Here is a 25,488-nt window from a genome sequence, read left to right as displayed (position 1 = left end):
ACAGATACGCACTCGAGTGTGTCTGTGTGTGCGTGTGTGTGTGTGCACGTGCGTACATGCGTGCGTTCGTGCATGCGTTCGTGCATGCGTGTGTGTGTGTGTTAGTGGGTTTTTGTGTGTGTTTGTGCATGTGCATGTTTGTGTGTGTGTGTGTATGTGTGTGTGTCTTCAATAAACATAAGTCTAAGTCTAAGTCTAAGTCTTAGACCGCAGCCGAGGAGAATGAAGTCTGCAGATACGCACTCGAGTCGTGTGTTTGCGTGTGTGCGTGCGTGCCTGTGTACATGGGTGTGCGTGCTCTATGCGGGCCTTAGACCGCAGCCACATTAAGCTGAGAAGAAGAAAGTAAAAACATGCATTTGTGCGTGAGTGTGTGCCTGTGCGTGCGTGTACGAGTTTGTCTTATACCGCAGACGCATTAGGCTGAGAAGGAGGTCCAGAGATGCATTTGTGCGTGTGTGTGTGGGTGTGCTTGTCTGCATGTGTGTTTGTCGATGTGTGCATGCGTGCGTGTGTGCTGCTGCTTTAGACTTTGCTTCCTGTGGTTCTGTGATGCACTTATGAGTAATGCTCACTTTTTAAAATGTTATAAATAAAGGCTGAAGTACATTTAGGAGCACCATGTTCATTTGAGCGTCTTATGATTGTGAGATGTGAGTGTGAGTGTGTGCGTGTGTGAATTTGCCTTAACAATTGTCCTGGTATAACCTCCACTACGAGTGTAATAGAAATGACTTTTTTACTGTCTGTAAGTCAGCAGCCCGTATTGAATGTGATAGGAAGGAACCAAAGCTGCTACTCCTGCAGTGTTGATGTGGCTCAAACCAAACTTCTTGGTTTACACTGGTTTAACACTGAGCTCCAGTGACTGACATAAAATAAACTGAGGGGGGAGGGGGGTGGGGAAGAGACACTCACCAACAGCAGTAACAGCCACATTAGGATGAGGGGAAGGAAGTAGGGCTGTGACGATATTGAATCGAATCATGATTAATCGTGATACGCAGTCACGATACTGTATCGCGATGCAAAGGCTCAGTATCGTGATGTGTGTGATAGTGCTTCCAAGCTTCAAATCATCATCATTATTATTTTGATTTGAAACTTTATTATCAGCCTTTTGCAACCTATTCTATGTATGAACTACCATAGTTTTTATTTATATTTTTATTGTATAATGTTGGCAAAGGTGAAAAAAAAAATAATTAAGTAAATATCACAATGCATCACAATAATACATGTATCGCAATGCATCGTGATAGTATCGCATTGTGTCATGTGTATCGTGATGCGCATCGAATCGTGAACCCCTTGCCAATACCCACCCCTAGAAGGAAGTCTCCAGATATGCACTCGAGTCGTGTGTGTGTTTCTGTGTGTGTGTGCGTGAGTGTGTGTGCGCGCATGCATGCGTGCAGTGTTCACTTGAGCATCCGTAATGCTTATGATTGTGAAATGTGAATACTGTGCGTGTGTGAATTGTCCTGGTATAACCCTTCCCATGACTGTAATAGAGGCAATGCATACCAGCGGTCTGTAAGTGTGTAGTCAGTGTAATGGAAAAGAACCAACGCTGCAGCTCTACAGTGTTTTGTAGACTGAGGTGTGTGTGTGTGCGCGTGTGTGTGTGTGTGTGTGTGTGTGTGTGTGTGTGTGTGTGTGTGTGTGTGTGCGTGCGTGCGTGCGTGCGTGCGTGCGTGCGTGCGTGCGTGCGTGCGTGCATGCGTGCGTGCGTGCGTGTGTGTGTGCGTGTGTGTGTGTAGGCCATCACTGTACATTGGTATCCTGGTATAACCCTTCCCATGACTGTAATAAAAATGACTATTTTGTATAGCAGGAGAAACCAACCCATACCAGCTGTCTGAAAGTCTGTAGTCTGTAGTCAGTTTAATGGAAGGGAACCAAAGCTGTAGTTCTACAGTGTTTTTTGCGGATTGAAGCGTACTTATGTGTGTCCCACGCTGGCTGTTTTTGTGCAGTGCATAACAGATTGTTTGGAGAGTGTGGCACGCACCTCCCACTTCTTTCAGCACAGCAGACAAGGGCTGTGGATGGCTATTGATGCACAAAGCGAAGGGAGAGCCGTGTAGTGTGTGAATGCGTTTTAGGTGTTTTCTGATATTTTCTGCTATCCACCAGATGGCAGGTGGAAAGGTCTACCCTCCACACCCACCGCATGTTCTGCAGGCTCCAGTACCTACCATGAGTGCCCTAAAAACACACCGCAAAACAAGGCGACTGTAATGTGACTGTATATTGCTGTTTGTGAACCACAAGCACAAAGAGATTTCAATATCCTCAAGTACCTGTACTATGCAGATTACATTCAGTATTCATTTAAATGTAGAATCAAAAAAGGTCTTTTCTTTTTTGTCTGTTGAAGAACGGTAGTCTGCCTAAACTCGAGAAAACGTGACATCCTAAATGTATCTGTTTCACATAAATTGAGCTAATCTAAACAAAAGAAATAAATGTCTCACTGACCCTACCCCCTCCTCCAATTCAGTTTCTTTTCAAAATAATTTACATACACCCACCCTTCAGCGAGCTGTTTTCTGCAGTGTTTCCAAAGTGCAAGGTAAATTGGAGGGTCACATTCCTAGGTGTGCGTTTCCAGGTTGTGCAAGCTGCAAACTTTTTATGTATCAACTAAAGGGAATACACAGGTTTGGCTGCTGTTCAGTTGTATATTCCGACAACATTCACTATGCTAGTTTGCTCAGACAATTTCAACTCACAGTTTTACAAACATGGGACAATATCAAGCCAGTTTCTAATCACATCTCATGCTATGAAGTGGACTGATTTGGTGCGAGAAGCCCAACATGTTTACTCTTGGCGCACCTCAAGTGATTGGATTGCGGTGCTGCCTGCAGAGTATCTATCTTCTGACTGAGCATACGTATGCATAGTGTATAACCAGAACAACACTTGTAGAGTGCAGACCTCCACCAAAGCAGCTCAGAAAATCACTGAAAAGAATCAGCTTGACCCATGATGCACACCAACACAATGCCAACATTTCAGAATGATACGTTGATACAGTACCAACAAACCATGGCAAAAACATAGGCTAACCCCCTTCGGTAAGGTAACTTAACTGTGTGTTTTGGCCAATGGCAACAAACTGAAAGCATGAGAAACAAGCTTTCTTTTGTGTCATTCGTCAGCATTCTCCTATATGACATGCTGTCATGGCTGTTTGGTGTTGCTGTGGTGCAGTTGCCATGCAGCTGAGCGCCAGAAAAACAGCTGAGGCAGCCGACGCAGGAGGGAAAAGTGAAAGACGAACAGTGACGGGACTCCTCGCATCGTGTGTCCTCTGGATCCACTCTGAGTCAGCACTCTCTGAGCTTGTGTTGTAGAACAAGGGAGCGACTCGCAAGCCCCAATATTCTCCCCTTTCTCTTTTTTCGCTCTGTTTACATTGGGCATTAATTATTCGTGGAGAGGCACAAAGTCACATAAACGAGGAAGAAAAACTTCCCTGAAAAAAACCTCCACTAAACTTTTTTCATTTGTAGTCAAAACTCTGCTGCCTCAGCCACGTGGTGTAGCCTATACATTCCATTGGCGTTCTGGAAACACAACGGGTCTTGGCACCTAATGCACTTTATTTTCTCCCAGCCTGCACCATGCCAGTCCTGGGGGCCCAGCACAAACACAAAATTGTTTTAGGCCTCCTTTTGCTTCAGTGCACCTCACTGAGTCGGTGAGATACAGCAATTATAAAGCCCTTGATTAGCTGAATCTGAGGTGCTCAGCACAAAACAGACCTGCGAGCCGCCTAATATGGACTAGTGCTGGTGAGAGCCGCCAGGAGAGAGATTGAAAGCATGGCTCTAGTGCACTCAGGAGAGAAGATACGATTTTTTTTTTTATTAAAAGCAAAAAAGCGCAACTACACAAAAAAAGCAATTATCGGGAACGGTTCGGGGTAGCGCGTTGAATATTCTTAGGCATACATCATCAGTATGAGAGACAATCACAGGTCCATTTTACATTAGGTCAACTTTTGGCACTAAATACTAGAAACCACTCATCCAGAAAAAAAGTGATACAAAACCATTTTTTGAGGTACACTTATCATGGAGAAAAACAGGCTTTGCGAGAATACATATGAACCGAATCTAAGGCACAAAAATCAAGCTTGCATTTCTAGAAGACTTCATTGTTTTTTAAGTGTTATTGAATAAATAAATTATTTCATCATTACATACTGATTGACTGTTTTACAAGGAGAGGAATGACTTATAGAATGTTAACATAGTATTTATTACTCAATTTAATACATTTGTAAATGTTCTGCTCCTAATTAATTTGATATTTACCAAATGTTACTAATACTTTATAAGCACCCGTGACCCATTTGTGGTGTGCTTTTGTCATGAAAAAGCACAGGCCTTGCCAAACACATGAACGGATCAGTAGAGTGCCTGAAATACAGAAAACAGAGCGTGCTTCCCACCCCTTCTCTTTCTCCGCCTCAAGCCAAACCATCAATCCTAAACCAATTACATCACTCAAGACTTGCATCACATCACATCTTTATTTACTTGCCACAGTTGAGATTGAGGCGCACAGTAATTGTGCCTTCTTCTGAGATGTTGCCGACATTAACAAGTCACTTAGAGGTAAATAAATCTCCCTTGTCCCCCCCAACTAACTCCCCGGGTGTCAAGGTGCTCCTGTAATTGACTTCAGGGGCTGTACGCACCTTTTTTTCTTGCCGTCCCAGAATAACCTCCAATTACTTTGTTTGACAGGCTCAAGATAAACACCGTTCACGTCCCGAGCACACGGAGATGGCTGGGAAATGAATCGGAGTGGAATCCTTGCCGCCTACGCCTCAATTGCTACCACCTTACCCCACTCCCTCTCCAATCACACACACACGCACGCAGGCACACACGCACACACGCACACACACACGCACATACACACACATACACAATGTGGTTCAGCTGTATTCTACAACTGATTAGTGTTGTCGTTTTATGACTTTGTGGACCGTGCTTTGTGGCTCATTTGGCTGTAGCTGTCGTCCCTGGAGAGATCGAAGTGAGTTTCTGAGGCCCAAAGCTTTATGGGTGGCTCATCTGGGAGAGAGTTAGTGACAGGGACTATATTCTCTGTGGGATTCACAGCACTTCTGCTGGCCTGGGTGTGTGTGGACACCACCTGAGCCATGCTCACATAAAAACGAAGCAAGCAGCCTGAAAAAGAGACCATAGCCATTTGTGTACAGTACATTACTCCGTCTTTAGATACAACGCAGTCTTGTCTCTGTGTCCTGGCTTGTTAAACCCCTACTAAGTACTTACGAGATTGAGAAATGATGAGCCCTTTCACACCGTACAGGGTGACTTTGTAATTGTGGTGTGTGTGTGTGTGTGTGTGTGTGTGTGTGTGTGTGTGTGTGTGTGTGTGTGTGTGTGTGTGTGTGTGTGTGTGTGTGTGTGTGTGTGTGTGTGTGTGTGTGTGTGTGTGTGTGTGTGTGTGTGTGTGTGTGGGGGGGGGTTAGAATGGGAGGTAAATATAGCTGCCATGCCGCGTGTGACAGAGTGGTGACAGGACAGATTGAGAGCAGGCAGGCCTCCACATTCGCTCCTCTCTCTCTCTCTCTCTCTCTCTCTCTCTCTCTCTCTCTCTCTCTCTCTCTCTCTCTCTCTCTCTCTCTCTCTCTCTCTCTCTCTGAATGAGGGCAACAAGGGCCCCAGAAGTGGCACAGCCGTGATGAGAAACAGTCCTTGGTCACTACTAAGGCAGGTGTCTCAGGTAAAGGCCCATTTGCACCCTGCATTTGTCAATTCTGCAAGGATTTTTCTCCAAGCCATCTATCTGTTAATACAGAGGCTTCCTACTTCTGGCCATCTATTGCACAGGAAGAACTTTTCCCACCTGTTTTAATGCATTAAGGTTCCCAATTTTGTGTCAAATTATAGTCATAGCCAGTGGTCTACTGTAAAGCATTTAAATGCAATTAAGGTTCCCAATTTTGTGTCAAATGATAGTCATAGCCAGTGGTCTACTGTAAAGCATTTAAACGCAATTTACCAAACTGTTTAAATAACACTGCCTGTATTGAGCTCTTTGCATTTCAAATCGGACAGCTATGAACAGAAATGAATTATTTTACTGATGCTTTCCATTTTCTGATGAAGTTGCATCCTGATGCATGGAGTTGCAGTGAAGCAGCTTAATGTTTCCCTAAGGGTTTTGTTTGGTGCATTGGAAGATGTGTGCAGTATACTAATAGAAAATCTTAATGTCAATATTAGTTAAGGATGCCGCATTTCAGCTGTGTGTCAGAACAGACAGATGACAGGCATCAGCTGCAGATTTATGGCATGGGCAGGAAATAGCTTACAGGGTATCACACTCAGGCCTTTTTCAATCCCAGTCCAGTCCTGTATGCCAGGAGAAATGAAAGAATCCATTGATAGCCATCATTTTGGGTCTCTGCCCTTTGACACTAACACTTGCTTTGTTTGTGAGTCTGCATCAGTCCCCTGTTTTATCATGCTGTCTGCCCTATTATATACAACAAAGCTCGAGAAGGGCATCAAAGCCATTGCTTTCAGTAATACTACCTTCACTGCAGCAGCACAAAAGCCGAATAACAAAGACCTCTATTTCACTTCTCTGGCTTTCATACATAGCCTATTGGACTTGTGGAACTTTATCGTGTTTTTCTCTCTCTTCTTTCTCTCTGTGTTCTACCCCTTTTCTTCGTCTGTACCTTCTCCATTCGTCCATCATCCCTCTCTCCTTCCCGTCCTTTTCAATGCAAGACTTCACTATTAGTGACTTTTCACAATATCATAAAGGGATGGGAAAATTGATTCTTTTAATTTTAATTTTAATTATCCCCATTGAGGCCTCCACAATTTAAAACTAAGAAAAAAACTAAACTTTTATTCATGCCGGGTTCATAACCTGTACGTTTATCACCTGATTAACTTTTTTCATAGTGAACAAGACTTATCTCTTCCATCCTAACAGCATCTCTTCCATTTCCAAAGTAGCTACACATAGTCTTAGAATTGGTCAATCATACCAGAGATTCTTTAAGTAGGGTAGAATGCCCTAATGTGGGACAATTTTTGTCACTTCAACTTTGGTGGTTTATTAAAATTTAATGACAACATTTCAATACAAACAAATTACACCCTTTTCATCCTCTAGTTATGCTCTAATCAAATAAAACCTTTAAAAACATGTTAAGTGTTTCTAATTCGAATAATTTGGATATTAATGTAAGTTGGTCAAAAACCATGGTTATCCCTAAAGTGGGACAATCGGTTTCCTAATGTGGGACAGTGTATATTAAAATGTCTCTAAAACATGTTTGTGTAAAATATTAATTCGAAATGTGATCTGCCACTGTTTAAGACATATCAGCTACACATTTAGAGCATGTTTTATGAATTATTTTTACTTTCTTTTATTGGTAAATATGACTGAGACTGTTTGAACCCATTGCACACAATTGGTCACTTCAACATGGCAGCTCTATTTGAGGAAAGAACTTCCGGTTTTTGGACCCAAATGTTGTGTTGATAGCTGTGCTCCAGTAGATTAGGCCAGAAAGACTGAAATACACCTTTGATATAGATTTAAATATCCATTTTCTTATGTGGACATGGTGTTTGACTTCATAGTAATTGTTTGACTTATTAAATTACTACTTTTACAACTGTCCCACATTAGGAAAATCTTGTGTCCCACTTTAGGACGCACCTATCCTAAAGTGGGACACTAATAATATGGTTTAAAAATAAAATATTACATAATTTCATATACACCACACATTATTTTCTGATGAACATTTACCTACCCAACATATTTATCAAAAAATTTACAATGTTGTTTTGATTGAAATGGATTTATACCCTAAAGACAAATTTGGCCAAATGCTATGTTATTTGCCATTTGATGGACTTCACCCAGGGTCCTTCCTCTTAATTGTAACCCCTCCCTGGAGTATTACTATACATTTACTAAATCATGATATTATGATAACAGGATGATAGGGCTTTTATTTGGTTATAGTTTTGTAAACATTTACCAACTTGGGGCAAAGCTACACCCCTTAAACCTTAAGGTGTCCCACATTAGGCATCGTCCCACTTTAGGGCATTCTACCCTATATAGAGATATGCCAATATAATAGGTTGCTATGGGCACCAAACATGACCAGGTTCCTGTCTGCCTAAAGGGGCGTGTCATAATACTCTTAGCATTGAATAGAACAGTCCTTAGTTCTTAATGGGTCAATGGAACCTCTCTCTTTCTACTCTCTCTGATCATACTGTAGTTCTTATCGGTCCACCAGGTGGATACTCTGTTGGCCTATCCATTGATACTCTTTACACTGCAAGAATTGGGTCCAATTTCTATTGAGCACACTATAGGGCTTGGCGATTGTCCACAGCCTTCCGTGCAAACAGGCCAAACAGTACAAATGACTTTGTTCTTGCCAATCAGTATGTAAAAAAATGCAACATTATCAATAATTCATGACAGGGACTCAAAACACTGTACTCCATTACTGCTGGTGTAAGCGCCGGAATTGTTAATCATGTTTTTGTAAAGCAAAGCCGAGTGTAAGAGAATTCACAAAAAAGACACTGAAATGCTGACAAGAAAAAAAAACAATGAAGTAGTATATTTTGAGCTGCATGAAGCCTGATATCCAAAATACTCAAAATGCCTTTTGTGTGGACATGGCAAAACATATATAGAGATATAACTGAAACAGAACCACACGTTTGCGCAAGAGATGCCAAATGTGGAGAAATGTCTTGCCCTTTTCCCTTCAGCTCTTCATCATTCCCCCTTTTCCGTTATATAATTCACTGAAGAACACATAAGCAGTATGGTACCTGTAGCCTACATATAATGCGTGTAGACACATTGCAAAAATCCACCCGAAAACATTTATACATGTAAAACTACTTCTACTAACAGCTGACACATCAGTCGGCCACGGATCAGCATATTCCCTTAATCAAGTCTATTTGTATCTCATCTTCGTTACCTCAGAGGCATCTCTCTCTCTCTCTCCCTTGTCTCACCCTCCTTCTTCTCAAATTTTTGTATCCTTGCTTCTTTCCTCTGTCTCTTGCTCTGTCTCTCTTTCACTCCCTCTCTCTCTTTCTCTGTCTCCCCATTCTCTCCCTGTAGCTTTCTTGCTCTCTCTGTGTCTCCCTATTCTCTCTCTCTCTCTCTCTCTCTCTCTCTCTCTCTCTCTCTCTCTCTCTCTCTCTCTCTCTCTCTCTCTCTCTCTCCTTCCATCTCTCCATCCTCTTGCATCTGTGCCAGATCCGGTCTCTGCCCCCGCCCCCACCCACCTAATCCACCTTCTGCTCTGCTGTTGGGAAGAGTTATCATGCTTTTGGCAGACGGACAGAGAGCCATCAACAAACAGCACTCCCCTTCTGTTCTCGCCATGTTTGTTTGTCCGGCGGCATGTCTCTTTTGCCATCTAATTTTAATCTCATCTATCTATCTATCTATCTATCTATCTATCTATCTATCTATCTATCTATCTATCTATCTATCTATCTATCTATCTATCTATCTATCTATCTATCTATCTATCTATCTATCTATCTATCTATCTATCTATCTACCTACTGTATCTACTGCATCTCTTCTTTTTTTATCCATCGTGAAGTTGACAGGACAGATGATGAGTCATCCATCTTCCCCAGGCTTGCTTAAAATGAGAGGGTCATTGGAACCTGTCACACATGCAAAATGTGAGTGATGTGCTTCCGCTCGAGGAAAAAAAAGTAACACCCTAGGCAATTCCCGGGCTACTTTTAGTCAAAGCAACTCTCTCTCTTTACTGCCTGGCCGCCTCCAGAGGCATCCCTCTGCATGTCGTCTCCTATATGGAGATCGGGGGGTTCTAAAAATATTTTGCCATCTGGCTGTGTGCGCCTCCATACGTAATGTAAATTGCATGAGAAATGTCTTTGTGTTATATTATTCCGTCTCAAATTCCTCCAGAAAAACTACGGTCGCCACGCCGAAACAACTTTCAACAAAAAAAACGACCCAGTTAGCTGACTAATAAGAGCGGTTATGTATTAAGTATTCATGTATTCATCATCCCGTTGCAAAGTAGTTGTGTGTTGGAGGATTGCCTCACCTCACTCCTCTTCTGGGTCACGCGGCTTGGGAAAGTTTGTTCTGTTGGACGGGCGGAGAGAGACGGGGTTCTATTGTGGTCTTTTTACTGCCAGAGACATTTGAGAGAAGTGCAGCAGAAGAGAGAGATGGAGAGAGCGCGAGAGGGAGAGATAAAAAGAAAAAAAAGTCCTGTGAAAGAGAACTTGTGTGGGAGGCGCAGAGTAGAGAGAGAGAGAGAGAGAGAGAGAGAGAGAGAGAGAGAGAGAGAGAGAGAGAGAGAGAGAAAGAAAGAGAGAGAGAGAAAGAGAGAGAGAGAGAGAGGATTGGAGGGAGACTGAAGGTGAGGGAAATAGCGGGAGAGAGGGAGAGAGAGAGAGAGAGAGAGAGAGAGAGAGAGAGAGAGAGAGAGAGAGAGAGAGAGAGAGAGAGAAGGAGCAGGAGACAGGGAGAGAGAGAGCAAGAGGAGAAAAGAAAGAGAGGGATGCCCATAAAGAGCCTCTCCCTGGGCTGCAGGTGCAGGCTTTTAAACGTCTGAAATGAATTCAGCGCTGACTGGCCTGGCCGAGGTCTGCAGCTGAAACGGGCAGCATAGCGCCGCAGCTGAGTCACGCTATGGGCCAGTCCACCGCACCACGACTCCAGACCACTCCACATTTACATCTAAACCCCCAGCAACACACACACACACACACACGCACGCACGCACGCACGCACGCGCGCACGCACACACACACACACACACACACACACACACACACACACACACACACACACACACACACACACACACACACACATGCATAAACACGCACACACACACACAAGCATGCATGCGTAACAAATAAACATAACAAATAGGCCTACATATGTTTTGGCACGGGTCCACATGTACACATTCATCCTTAAAAGTCATTGCAAATATACAGGCCACACACACACGCACGCACGCACACATGCACGCACGCACACACACACACACACACACACACACACACACACACACACACACACACACACACACACACACACACACACACACACACACACACACACACACACATAGTAGATTACACATTTTGCAACACACAGGTCACACGTATGTAGGCAATGACACTCACAAACTTTTAGGATGCATACACACTTAATTTGCTCTGATATGCACGCACATCAAATGCATGTTTTGCATTGCTGCACACAAACTCAATTCACATTTACCATGAGTGCACGTCTCAAGGCACATCTCAAATCCCCTTATCGAACAGCAGGTATACGCGTTTGTTTGTATTCATATGCCAACATGGCATTATACCAGAGCGTTAAGCTAACGACTTGAACAGTCTTCGCTTTTATGCATCACGACTTTGCCTGTAAACTCGTGCTCCACCACGCCCTGTGGCAGGTTCAGTGTTGGCATGGTTTTGGTCAGGGTAAAATTTCACCACTGCCCTTGCTTGTTTCGCTGTTCTTAGCAATAGCAAAGTGGCAGAAATGTTGCTTTACTGAAAGCTTAGGGTTAGGCATGGTTTTTGTCTGGGCACAGCAGAGCATTTTCATGTTTAGCAACAGAAATTTGCCACCACAGTAGGAAATGGGAGCTTGCGTAAATTCTACCAAGGAGATTCGAAGTACCCGGCTGTCAAACTCTTACTAATCAATCAGTGTCACTTTTGACAGATCATACTCGTGTCATCATTCCTCAGGATCGTCAACCAATCACAACGCGAGATTGTGGATTTCCCCGTTACATCACTTATGCATCGTTCCCTCTCAGCCAATGAATCACATTCACGTCTTTTTAAAAAAGCCGTCACTCATTCAGTTCTCTGCTTTCCAGTCAAGCCGACTTTGACGCCACCTCCACCCCTCCATCTACCGTCACCAGTGGTTCCCGTCTGATAGGGGGCAGGCTACGCCCGCCTCCATCTCCGCTGGAGGATATGCCGTCCTACCCCGAAGTTCAATGAGAAGACGGGAACCTATGCCAAACAGATTTGTGCATTTTTTTACATGTCTAATTGTTCAATAAATGTTAATAACGTTAATTTGCCTCTCGAATCTTCATGGTAGAAAAGTCATATCTTTCACTTTGATGTCAGTACTGTGTCCTCCTTACCTTGTCCTTTCATGTTAAGGAGGGAGAAACGTAATTTCAATTTCCTTGTATGACCTGTGCATATGAAGAAAGTGACAATAAAAACTGACTGTGGGGACCTGGTCACGTGACAAAAGATCTTTCCCGCGCCAATGAGGAGCATGACTTACAGTAACTTGCAAAGGCGTCGCACCTCAACGCGGAATGAACTGGCATGAAATAAATACGCCTTTGCATGATGCCAGACTGCATCTGCAGTGTACACATACAAGTCCAGCGCTCTCAGGCATGAGTCAGGCTACTGCGAAGCAGGCTAACTTGGTTTCCACGTGATCCTGCAGGAGGCTGGTGTAGCGCGTTGACCTGACATGGTGGGCTACAAAGACAAAGTGCCCACTGGCATCCTCCTCTATGTTTATCCCTCCACACATGACCTGCCTGGGGGGCACACAGCCACACACCTAGGCCTGTCTACTATGTTTTCTCTCTCCCCCTTTTCTCTTTCTCTCTCTCTCTCTCTCTCTCTCTCTCTCTCTCTCTCTCTCTCTCTCTCTCTCTCTCTCTCTCTCTCTCTCTCTGATGTTCTTTTAGGTCCTGTATCCCTTTCCCTCTCATCCGTTTTCCTCTACATCTCTCTATCCCTGCAGTATCTCTATCTACCTTTCCTCTCTTTCCTTCTGCAGTATATCTCTCAAATTTGTTTTTAGTGTTCACCAGGGAGGTCCATTTACCTAATCAGGCGGAGTGTAGTGGAATATATTGGGCCATGGCTCATGTAATAATTCTGCATCAGTATGTCTTTCTCTCATTTTCTACACTGTATATCTGTTTCCTTCTCTCTGTCTCTTCCCTTCCTTCTCTATCCCTCTCTGAACTTCTCCATGTCTCTGTTACACTCCATCTGTCTCTCTCCCACCTCTTTCCACCTTCTCTCTCTCATTCTATCTTTCTATCTTTCTTTCTTTCTCTCTCTCTCTCTCTCTCTCTCTCTCTCTCTCTCTCTCTCTCTCTCTCTCTCTCTCTCTGTGTCTGTCTCTCTCTCCTTTTGTTTACCCTCTTCACCTTGTCCCTAGTCTACCTTCCCTCTTGAGGACATGCTATCTAGCTGCTCCTGACCACCAAGGCCTCCTGCCTCCTGCCTGCCTGCTGGCCCCCGGAGCTCTCTGTGCTCAGCTGCACCTGTGTCCCCGTGTCCCCGTGTCTCCGTGTCCCTGAGTCTTTGCCCTGCTGCCCCGTGTTAACTTGATGCTGTTTAGAGGCCAGGCCTGGAGCATGTTCTCCCCTCATCACGCTTCCTTCATTTGATCCGGGGTTTTTTTGTTTTGTTCCCTAATAGGCCACATCACTGGTCAGGTGAGGCGACATTTAGGTCTATGACTGCAGTAGTGCACCCTCCCCCCTTCCTACACACAACTACCACAGGCTACTCTTTTTTTCATTTCATTGGATTTCTGCCATCATCATCAGAAGCGATCGTTGGTAGCTTGTTAGGGGTTATGGTACATTCGGAGGTGTGTGTGTGTGTGTGTGTGTGTGTGTGTGTGTGTGTGTGTGTGTGTGTGTGTGTGTGTGTGTGTGTGTGTGTGTGTGTGTGTGTGTGCGCGTGCATGCGTGCATGCATGTTCATGTGTGTGTGCACACCTGAGCGAGTGTGTGTGTGTGTGTGTTTGGGTGGTGGTTTGGGAGGGCTGGTGTCATTTTGCCGTGTCATAACGGCTCCATTAGCAAATTAACTGTGACATCAGTATTCCAGTCTTCACCTGAGGGCCATAAAAATCTCCAGCGTTTTTTTTCCCTCTCTTCTGCTTTTTACCTCCATCCGCTCACACAGTTACAGTAGCACCACTCCAGGAATTACAACTCTGCATGAGTGCCTGTCATGAAAATGTGGCGTGGACAGGGCCGGATTGATGCACAGGCAAGATATGGCTGAAGCCTAGGGGCCCCCAGCTGACAAGGGGCCCCTGAATAGCCAAGTGGGGGGAAAAAAAGCTACATTTTGACAAGAAAAAAATGCCTGCTGTGTCGAGTTGAGCTTTAAATGTTGTTAAGACACCCTTGGATATATGGCAGACATGGTCACAATTACAAAACAGTCTATGTAATTTGGAATATGGAATATGGAATTTGCCTATAGTGGGGGCCCACAACAACCTAGGGGCCGGGTCGTTTGGGGGGCCGGGTTTTAGTATCTCACTTGGCAGGGGAGCCTCGCCTGTTTATTGCCTTTATTTGGCTCGGGCTGGGAGTCATGCTAAATTAAGAGCATGGGAATGGCATTTAAGCGTGTGTAATGATTACGGACTGGGCTAGCTGGAGAGACGTGTGTGCGTACGCTCAGCCATATGGCGTGCGGATGGATGTGGATGCGCACTGTGGCCTCAGCTACAGCCGGCTGCTTCAATGACCAGACAGCAGATCACCACATTGGCGCAAATTACCCAATCCATCCCCCCATTTCCCATATACTGTCACCCGCACATACACTCTGCAAGGCCAGACAGTGATTTCTCATTCATAACAATGCGGCTGATTGTATCCAAGATATTAAATTGTGATGTCGCTGGCTGCTATCAAGGACTCTTGTTTGAACGAGCATTGGATGAAAGAGAGCATGTTTTGAGGTAATGTAGCCTATACATTTACTAAAGTGCTACCTGATGAATGATATTAAACGAATGGCAATTCATGGAGCAGTTTGCAAGAGGTGAGCTCTGATTGCATCGACCGCACCTTACGTCAGCGTTTTGCTCTCTGCACAAGAGTATCATCATGGTGAGGCTGTAGAGAGGCGACTGATTTGTGGGCAAAGGGGAGTTTCCACGATTACGTTTGGGAGGGAAGGGAGCTTGTTTGTGTTGTGTGCAGTGATTTTCTGACGCGGCGTGACTTTGCCTCGCTGGGCCTGCTGTTGGCTGTCCCTTCTCCCACGCCCATCTGTGTGTTCGCCTCTTGTTTCCAAGGACAGGCTGGCCCATGAGAGAGAGAGAGAGAGAGAGAGAGAGGAGCGGGGGCAATGTGGGTGTTCAGAGGAAGACGAGCGAACGAAAAAAAAAAAAACAGATCTGCGTTCAATTGTTAACGCGGTCACATTAGGCACAACATCACACAAACACAACAATGAACAGTTGGCAGCGAGAGTGTAAGTGTTTGAATGAGGCAATCATATTGACCAATTGTGGGGAAGGGTGGGACGGAACGTGACAACGACGCAGTGGGAAAGTAAATTGATTTGCAACCCGAGAGGAATGTTTTCCGGCAGGGCTGAGATGCAGACGGGTGCATTCGGCACACATGGCTCTAATATGAATCATAATGTGTGCTGCATTTGAATATCATTCCGGTGCAGTTCTTGGCTGAGGATTATACGGCTGTTTTTTTTCCCCGAGCTGAAGCTGGGCTGAACTGAGCTGAGCTGAGGAGCTGCAGGTTAGGCTCAGAGTTTGTGCTTAGAGATGCCTCCTTTTCCCTTTCCTTCCCCCATACCTACCTACCCTCCCTCATCCTCTCTCTATACCATTCTCTACTTCTCTCTACTTCTCTCTGTCTGTCTCCCTATGTCTCTCTATCCAGTCTCTCTATCCCCTTGTCCCCTACTCCCCTCCTTGCCACCCTCGGTTTTAATAAGCCATCCTCAAATTCTCAAATGGCATGCTATGCCCAAGGAGAGGAAGCGCTTACAACAAACAAATGCAGCATATACATTATATTTCCGCAATGCAACAACGCATCTCTGCATCACCCCCCCACTCTTCAAAATGTCTTTGCCTTCACTCTCCTCCCACCCTCCTTTATTCTCATTCTCATTCTGTATCTAGATTTCAGTCTTCTATAGCCAACACTTTGAAGTCTTTTCTCATGCTGAATTATTTCACGTGGACAAAAATGCTGAAACATAAAAAAAACGTAAGTCTATCACGAGAGCCTGTGCTGAAACCAAGCTCACATAAATTAAGTCCAAGGCAAGAATATTGTTGTAGGCAAGCACTCAAGATTGTATTCATGAAGTATAACAGCCAAACGGAACAGTGGGAGTCAAATCACTAATGAAATATTTACTTTTTAGCGAATGTACGTGAGCCAAAGTAAGGGCCATTACCCCGCATTGTAGTGTGCTATAGGAATTGATTTAAATGAAAACCACTGCTCACACACACATACTGTACACACAAACACACAGAGCATCAATGCCTTATTGATAACCTCACTGTTGTTTGGATTGCTATTTGTTTAAAAAAAAAACACACACCAAAAAACAAGCCAGAATGCTGAAACTTGAGATGGAATAAAATTAACATGCATGCCCATACAAGACAAACAAAAAGCAGAATAATTACTTTTTAGTTTCTGTGTGTGCACTTTTTTTGGTCAGCTCTTCAAATCTTCTTTCAAATCCACGGTTCTAGAATATTAATTAAAGATCTCACAAGTAATTATGTTGGTGAATCCTTGCACATATATAATCTCAGTATGCATTTGATGCAAATTATGTGTAAGTCCTGAAAATATTTGCATGATTTTGATGTGTGCACATTGATGTTCATCAGCATATTTTTCCCAATTGCACAAGTATTTCTTTGTGTGTGGAGAAATAAAAACAAAACAGTGTGTGTGTGTGTGTGCGTGTGTGTACGTGTGCATGTGTATGCACGTGTGCGTGTGTGCGAGTGCTTGCATCTCTGCAAATGCATGTGTTAGTGTCTGAGGGTTACAGACAAGAGTGGGAGAGTGGCGTGGTGGGTTTGTGAGTTCCTTCTGTATGTACGAGAGGGGTGCTCCTCCCCTCTCCTGAGCTCTGGCCCAGTTCTGCGGTTCTGTAAATACCCCGCCGTGAGTTGAGAAGAGAAGAAGAAGAGAGACGCCATAAAGTAGGCCACAGAATCGCTCCTGACTCTGAGCTCTGATGCGGATCCCGCGGGATCTGCTCCCAGGTCCAGGGAGGCGAGGGCCGGAACCTTGCAGATGCACCGGCATCCAATTTCAAGCCCCTGTGTCGAGTGCTTAAAGTGGTAGTTCGCTATTTTAGACATTAAGCCCTGTTTGTGTGACTTCTGGGGTGAAGTAGAGATGTTCTCATCACAATTTTGACATTTGGTGCTGAACAGAGCATTTGGGTATCCAAGACTGCAGCCCCCCCACCTTTACATTGACTAATAGAGCACTCAAGCAATTGATTATAAAATGGCATTAAACTTTTGTTTGAGAAGACATGGAACTCACCGTGTGGTCAGTGGTAGACAGCGATAAATTGACCCGAAAATTGCAGCGAAATATGCCTTCTAACTGTTGTTTAGCATTTGGCGGACCTATTTTTCCCCAGACGCCGTTGAATAGCAGTAGACATCCAGCCAGTAGGTAGCGATAGTGTGTTGTTTATGTAGACATCAAGGAGCGAGGTAGAATGGCTATCTTTGAGCGGGACTGGCTACAAAAACTACAGCTTGCATACAAACCATAGATAGTAACGTAAACAAATACACCCCCATTTTCGGTCGCGCGGAGTAATACTAGTCAAACCCATACAATCAATGAAGACGGACAATAATGAATATATCTTCTCTGGAAGCGTATTTCGCGGTGATTTTCGAGCCAACGTATCGCTGCCCACCTCTGACCACTCGGTGAGTTTCATGTCTCTGCAAATGAAAGTTTAATGCCATTTTATGATCGATTGCTTGAGTGCTTCATTGGAGTCAATGTAAAGGTGGGGGGGCTGCAGTCTTGAATACCCAAATGCTCCGTTCAGCACCAAATGTCAAAATTGTGATGAGAACATCTCTACTTCACCCCAGAAGTCACACAAACAGGGCTTAATGTCTAAAATAGCGAACTACCACTTTAAAGCCTCTCTCGCCGCCATTCATTCACTCATCACTTGCCCGCCAACAGCAGCACCTGCAATAGCATTTCTCCCGAGACATTTGGAAAAGGGGGTTTGTTCGTTTTTGTTGTCCAGCCGGTGCAAGCAATCTGGCTGCTGTCCAGTCTGCGGTGACAGACGTACTGGCAGCCGACCAGAGGTTGGCGTGGCATGGGAATTCAGAGTTTTCAGTTCACCTCAAGCTACGGAACATGACAAGCAAAAAAACAGTGGTGATACAAACAATTATGTTGCACAAATGGCCATTCTAAAGACTGCCAAATGGCCCACTGTTAAGGGATAATGCCTCAATGGATTTAAACCCTTAAATTGCAAAATATAGACTCGCCTCAGTCCACATTTAATTTGTTGTATTAAACTTTGAGGCCAAATGGGTGCGTAGAAGAGGTAATCCGAGCATTAAATCTAAAACGGACTTGCATACCACTCAGCCTGTGAAAATAATCCCTTCTTTAAATATTCTACCTTGAGCAGCAAGTCCTCAGGCTGAATAAAATCATCATAAATGGAATATCCTGTGATAGCTCTGGCAGGCCATGTCATCAAGCCTTACGTAGTGAGAATACTGCCATGAAAACATCACAATTGAAGATGAAATATAGCTTTGAGTAAACTGCAGATATGAGTGCCTTTTGGAGGATTTCTTGCCATCTCTAGATGGGCAGATAATATCCCATAGTCTCTCACTCTCGGGTTCAGAAGAGATAAAATATATATATGTTTTTTAAAACCACAGACATTAATTTTATTCGCAATGGAACCAGTCCACGCCCGATTGACACGAATGAGTACAGCAGGAAGAGAAATCAAGCTATCCTTTATACTTGGATTGACAGAAGGCTTTCATTGCTAAACCACTGTCCGGTTCAGCTGTGTGTAGCGTATAGCCAACATGATGGCTCACATTGGCTTCGACAATGACTGGAGAGGATGAGAGAGCATTTCACCAAAACATGTCTCCTCACATCCTCGTCCTCACGTCTCAGCATCCACCACCATCTTTATTCGTGACAGGATGCTGCAGCCGTCAGGCCTTTTAATCAAACCCAGATCTTCCTCTTTGCATGAGGAATGAAAAAACACATTTTCACTGTGAATACCTAGGCTAAAAATTAGACCCATGGGTAGAAAGCCTTCTGCTGAGTCCTGTGACAACCTGTCAAAATGTAAGGGTAAAAAACACCTCTGCTGCCAATGCCAGAGATGTTTACAGCTGTCTGACATGATGAAATATTTGCTACCTCCTTGAGAGGTGCTGCTCACGCATTCAGTCTCATCAGTGTTAGCAGGAAACATGTCTGAAAAGGCCTCACATTTTTCTTGGCAGAACGCAGCAAGTTGTGTGTGTGTGTGTGTGTGTGTGTGTGTGTGTGTGTGTGTGTGTGTGTGTGTGTGTGTGTGTGTGTGTGTGTGTGTGTGTGTGTGTGTGTGTGTGTGTGTGTGTGTGTGTGTGTGTGTGTGTGTGTGTGTGTGTGTGTGTGTGTTATGTGTGCTTTGGTGAGAGGATGTTGTGCAAGCATCACGGACTGACGAGGAAAACAAAAAATCTCAACCAGCTATTTACATATGCTGGCGTAGAAGCAAAGGTGTTAACCACTTCGATTCCTATCCTGTTCCACACCTTGGCTCTCACAATTCCTCTGTGTTCTCTACACCACACGGATATCTCTCACAAATACCCTTCGACACCACAAAAATTGATAAAAAAATAGAAATACTGAAATGACATAAACAGATGGAATACAAAAAAAAAACGCTGGAAAAAAGACAAACTACTGCTAGTGATCCAATGTACAAAACAAAACCCACAAAGCCGCCGAGGATTATTTGCTCATGAGCAGAGCTGTGTCTGAATAGGGAAACTCATTTCTCTCCGGGGGCTTTGATATGATTTATACATTCACCTGAATGGTCAAGCTTTGATTGCGCTCCCTTTGTCCGCCATGTGAATTTTGAGCTGAGCCTTCAACAAAAGGAGTTACATCTGTAGGCTGCATGTGAATAGCGCTGCCGTGAATATTTGTTTATGAAAAGAGTGTTGCCGGCGCCGCATATATTTTTTATTCATCAGCGCTAGTTGTTAAGGAGAGAAACGTTTTTGTTTTTCCACTGGTGTTTTATTCTGCTCGGGGAAGATAATTGGTTAAGCTCCCTTTTCATTGGGGGTGACTGATTTCATCACTAGCTCAATGCACTGTGGAAAATTTTGCATGATGGATAAACAATAGATGTACAGCACGCGTGCTCATGTCGCAAATATGGCTGCCTTACAAATAGCTTCTCATTGCTAATGTGATTAGCGATATGACCTCTGGTGTGAAATTGTAGCATGTGCTGTGCAAGAACCGTGGACAAAATGGAATTCAGATAACTTGATAGACTGTGAGAAGCAAGACATTTTAGGACTGGAATCAACTTTGATTCACACACTTAATGAGCAGCCTTTTTAAACAGTGTAAACTCAATTATTCCTTCTTCAGGGCAATTTCTATAAATCCACAATAGTGCAGAAGTCAAAAAGTCAACCAATCATGTTTGGAACCTCAGAGCGTAATACGTACGTTCGTAAACATTATAAGACCAGAAAAGCAAAATAATCAGTCATCAGTAAACATAATGATGTATTGCCTTGGTGTACTGTTAGACTCCTACAAATTGGTGCACAAATAGTACACTTTTCAAACCACAAACCAATAACTGACTGACATTATTTTGTAAACAAAATCTTTGTGGAAGCCTTTATAATGTCTACCGTTGACCGTTAGCTAGGTATCGTATTGTCTGACACTTACCTGTAACCCATACAGTATGCAACCTTAACCCTAAATCCCTATGCGAATACATAGTGGAACTGTACATTTGTTGTTAAACTGTACCTAACAGAGACAGTAAGAGTTATCAATGTGGTATGCTACTCACCCGTCCCTCTCCGCCTCCTTCTTCTCCAGGTCCTGGATGACGTCCAGCAGCACCTTGATGGTGTTCTGGCTGGTCTCCAGCACGCCCTCCAGGCTGTGGAGCTGCGTTTGCAAGGTGCCGATGTCGTACAGTGGGCCGTTGGGCCCAAGGAGCTTTTCCCTGGCCTTGTTGAGGTCCAGTTTGCACCTGGCGCCGGACATGAGCCCGCCCAGCAGCTCCTGCACGTGCCGGAGTGCGTCCGCCTGTCCCTCGGCCTGCGCAGAGGAGCTCTGCTGCTGCCCACAGGGTGTCCGGGGCCGTGGGCACTGGGAGCCGCAAGCTTGTCCCGCCTCGGAGCAGGAGGAGAAGAGGGCTCTGCGGGCGCCCATGGTGGCGGCTTTAATGGCAGCCTGGGCGGAGTTCTTGGGGACTGTGCACGCCGGCACCCCGGCCACCGCCGCTCCCCCTTCGGCACCGCACACTGACTTTTTCCGGCAGATGTGTCCATCCGCAGCCATGTGCTGCCCCGCCACGCCATTCCCCACCACCTTCTCCTTTGGTTTGGCCTTATCCTTCTCTTTCTCAGTGCTCACTGGCTTAGGGGTTTGCGGGCGGCGAGTCTGCCCCGTGGCAGTGGCTCCCTCCTTGCGGGGTGTGTACGGTGGAGGAGGTGGGGGTGGGGGAGGAAGCTTCCTGTCCTGAGTAGTGTAGGAGGGGGCCTGAGAGGAGGCAGCAGGGCTTGCTCTGGGAGAAGAGCCATACGGCGGCGCCGCGTGGTGCAGGTATGCTGCTGGGCAGGCCGGATGGGCTACGGAAGCCGTGGCCGTCACAGTTTGGGACAGTGCCACCTGCCGTATACAAATATTCGGAGACGACGTCTGGTTGGGCAGAATACCCGGGGCGATGATTTTAAAAGGGGAGGAGGAGCAGACTTGGATTGTTTGTTGTGTGACATAAGGGGGCACAGCAGATTCGGGGATGAAGCAGGTGGGCATGACATTAGTAGGTGTAGGTGTTGGTGCCGAGGATGACATGATTTGGGTAGCAACTACACACGGTGTGATGTTGTTAGTGCTGTTAAAATAGTGTGGCACCGCCTGTGGCAAATTTGATGGCCCTTGCTGTCTCTCTAGAAGGCATGATGGAGGCATCTGAGGAATGGCATTACAGGGCAGCACTATCTGTGCAGCAGCCACCGGATAGGACATCAAATTATTATCAGTGATGCTGCAAGACCCTGCGATTCCAGTTGTACAATCCAGCACTGGAGTGTTAGAAACTGGAAAGGTTTGGGGAGGGGAGCTAGGTAAAGGAGATGCAGCATGTGTCGGGGTCTTATAGACAGTGGATTGTGATGTGGGTACACAGTTGGATTGTGAGGGTGTAGTTTTACAAGATGCTGTAGGGGTGATGCAACGAGGGATGGATTTTGTCGGTTGAGGACCACCACAGTCCGGCATAGGCTTCACAGGAATATTACATGATTTTTCTGTATGTGTAGGGGTCTTAGGGCGAGGAAAAGTCTTGCATGATGATGGCTCTGTGTGTGGGGGGGTCTTACAGTTTGGTGCAGGCTGTTTAGGAGTTTCACAACATGTCACAAGTCTTGGCACTGGCTGTGTGGGGGTTTTGCAAAGTGATGTGTGTGCTGAAGCTATTGTTGGATTACCTACTGGTTCAGGCTGTACAAGAATATCTGCATTTGGCAATGATGGGGTGGAGGTGATTATATGGGGCGGCATCTCTGAAATTTGGTTTGCTGGCAAAGGTGTTACAATAATTGAAGATAGCACAGTTTGTGTCGGGGTCTTGGTTTTCACAGGTTGTGTGGGAGTTTCACAAGGCGTTTGTTTGGGAGTCTCGCACACTGGCATGGGCTGCGTAAGGGCAACTGATGGCTGTGTAGTCAAAGCGGTGTCTGTATGGTTTGGAGCGGGTGCGGTAGATTTAGCAACAGGGATGGGAGATGGCACATTTTGCGTAGGTGTCTTAACTTTCCCAGACTGCGTGGGAGTCTGACAACATGGTACAGGTTTTTGGGGAGCCTTGCAAGATGGCACAGTTTGTGTCTGATTGGTGCCGTGTGGCAAAGTTTCAGACACTGAAGGGATTACTTGAGCTGGCATCATGAGAGTGGGGTCAGGGGATGTGAATGTGGATGAATCAACTATATTTTTGTTGACTGGAAGCACTGCTTTGGGTGAAGAATGAGGATTTTGTGAAGAGGATGAAGATATAGGAAGGCTTAAATCTGGTGTGTTGTGGGAAATAGGGGTGCTGGGAAGAATGTTGGTGAGCACAGTTTTCTGACTGATGCAGTCTTCTGTCTGCTGGGCACAGGAAGCCTTCTCAGGCGAGGCTGGGGGACTTGGGGGGTCAGTTTGGGTAACTGAGCTCTTCACGGGAGACTTCTGAACGGGTGACTCTGCAGGCAGGCAGTCATTGGGAGACACGGCACGGGCTGGCGACACAGCCACAGGAGAATCAGCCCGTCCGGGATCACTAGCTGCTCGAGTGATCCGCCTCCTTCTCCCTCTGTACCTGCCGGGTATTGACTTTGGGGCAACCACGTGACACGAGCAAAGCTGTCCTCTCAGCAGGTCGGAAGAGGGAGCTGAGACCTCACCTGAGCATCGACACTTAGAAGGATCGTCCCGAGGACGCCGCATGGTCGAGTCTGCAGCCTCAAGGTCAGGAGTTGAACCACCTTCATCACAAGGTGAGATGGGGGTGACAATGCCAACAAGCAAATCTTCCTCGTCCTCATCCTCATCCCAGTCAGCCCTGATGGAGCTCCCAAGGCTCTGGCTTCGGGGAATACCCAGAGGCTTCTGCAGACTGGGAGAAGTCTGGATGGCTGTGCTCATGCAGGGCTGACGAGGCAGGGGCAGCGTGAGGGAGCACGGTCGCGGAGAGGCCCAGCTGCGTCGTGTTGGGCCAGGGGTCAGCGGGTGACGGGGCGCCCTCTTCAACAACTCCTCCACAGCACCGATGGTGCTCTCCATGTCCCCCCGCACCGACCCAACAAGAGACGGCCCGTTGGCCACCTCATCCCTCCAGCTGGACGTGAGGGAGCATGACGGACTTTTGCGGGCAGGGTGAGGGCTGCGTCTGTCGGGCTTCACCGGCAGCCCATCCCCATCATCGAGGTCCTTGAAGCGCACCTGATGGGTGCGGTTCCGACGCCGCTTGAGGCGGCTCTCGATGTCCGGCGAGTTACGGTTGAGCAGGACAGAGCGCACGGTCATGGTGGCGGACTTCTCCGGCAGATTGCCGTTGGTGTGGCTGTTGGCGGTGGGCAAGCAGTTTGGCTCCTTGCTCACCATGACGCCAGCGGGCTCCCTGGACCCTCCACACTGACAAGCTGTCTCTCGACCAGAGAGCCCTGAAACCTAGGGCAGGAAGTGAGTCAAAATGTGTGTGACTCACTCACTTTGTCACTACAACAACACCGAAATACATGAAGCCTGCACAGTTGACATACATAAAATTCCAGTTCCATCACACAGACGCACACAAAAACACAGATATTCTGTGTTACTGTTTTTTTTAATGACTGACAGTTGCTATGGTAACAGTGTGGAGGCCTGACACCACATCGGAGATGACCAGTCGCTCCCAGCAGTCTGTGTGACTGGTCCTGTGCTTTGGTCACATGACTGCATGTGTTTGTACTCCGTGCTGTGTACGTACGTCAGTGTGAGTGGTGTGCACAGTCCACAGTATGTTGTCCACAGTAATCGAATCAAAGCAAAGCGCGGTGATGGATGGCTGACTTCAGGGTAGTTCTAGGGCAGTGCGGGAAATGACATCCTGAGCTTTTGTCCCATGAGTCATCTTGAAGAAGCTAGGGGAAGGAGTGTCACGGAGCAGATCAACAGTGGTTACTGCCTCTTAAAACACACGTTTTACATGCAGACGTGTGCACACGTGCCGAAGCACATGTCATGTCCCCCGTGCTGTTCCGACTTACATCGAGCATTACAGCTCAGCACACAAAACCAGGAAATGAGAGGCACTCGCTGGACTGTTTTATCGCTCTCACCCTCCAAATAATCCCCTTCAACAAAAGAAAAGTGTGAGGCAGTCTGTAAGTGAGAAAAAAGAAAAAGCAGGGAAAGAGGAAATCTTGGAATAGTTTGGGACTGCCACAGGGAGGTGTGTTGAGTGCTCTTAGCACATCCCTCCTAAATATATCCCGAAAGTCAAAAGTGATCTTTTGCGGAGGCTTGAAGCTTTTAGGAAGAAAGTGGTTATGGGTAGAAGAGTACCAGTGAGCTACGCCTGGATTGTCCCACTTTCCACCCCTGACCCCATCGGTACTTTGCTTTTCTCCTGCATAAGGGAGGCACGGCTGGATGGTGGGAGCACTCAGTAGTCTTATAGAGGCTGTCTCTGGCTCTCTCGCGCTGCCTTCTCACTCTCTGCTCGCTGCCCTCTTCATTTTTCTCTGTGGCCAGGTATTCACCTCGGT

At 45.9% G+C, this 25,488-nt stretch overlaps 1 protein-coding gene across 1 annotated transcript in view; it reads right to left on the bottom strand.

Annotated features, from left to right (window-relative positions):
- The window catches only part of LOC134457789 (mucin-2), a 78,505-nt gene extending 54,133 nt beyond the window's left edge, over positions 1-24,372 (bottom strand). Inside the window, exons 1-2 of the mRNA XM_063209761.1 lie at positions 22,855-24,372; positions 21,036-22,062 (exon numbers count right to left, since the gene is read on the bottom strand). Of these exons, the coding sequence (XP_063065831.1) occupies positions 21,036-22,062; positions 22,855-24,340 (2,513 nt within the window). The 5' untranslated portion in view covers positions 24,341-24,372. The remainder of the gene's footprint in view (positions 1-21,035; positions 22,063-22,854) is intronic.
- Positions 24,373-25,488: the final 1,116 nt, after the last annotated feature.

The sequence above is a fragment of the Engraulis encrasicolus genome, chromosome 11 (assembly GCF_034702125.1).
Source record: "Engraulis encrasicolus isolate BLACKSEA-1 chromosome 11, IST_EnEncr_1.0, whole genome shotgun sequence".
Taxonomy (NCBI): Eukaryota; Metazoa; Chordata; class Actinopteri; order Clupeiformes; family Engraulidae; genus Engraulis; species Engraulis encrasicolus.
This window is presented reverse-complemented; position numbering and strand designations above follow the sequence as displayed.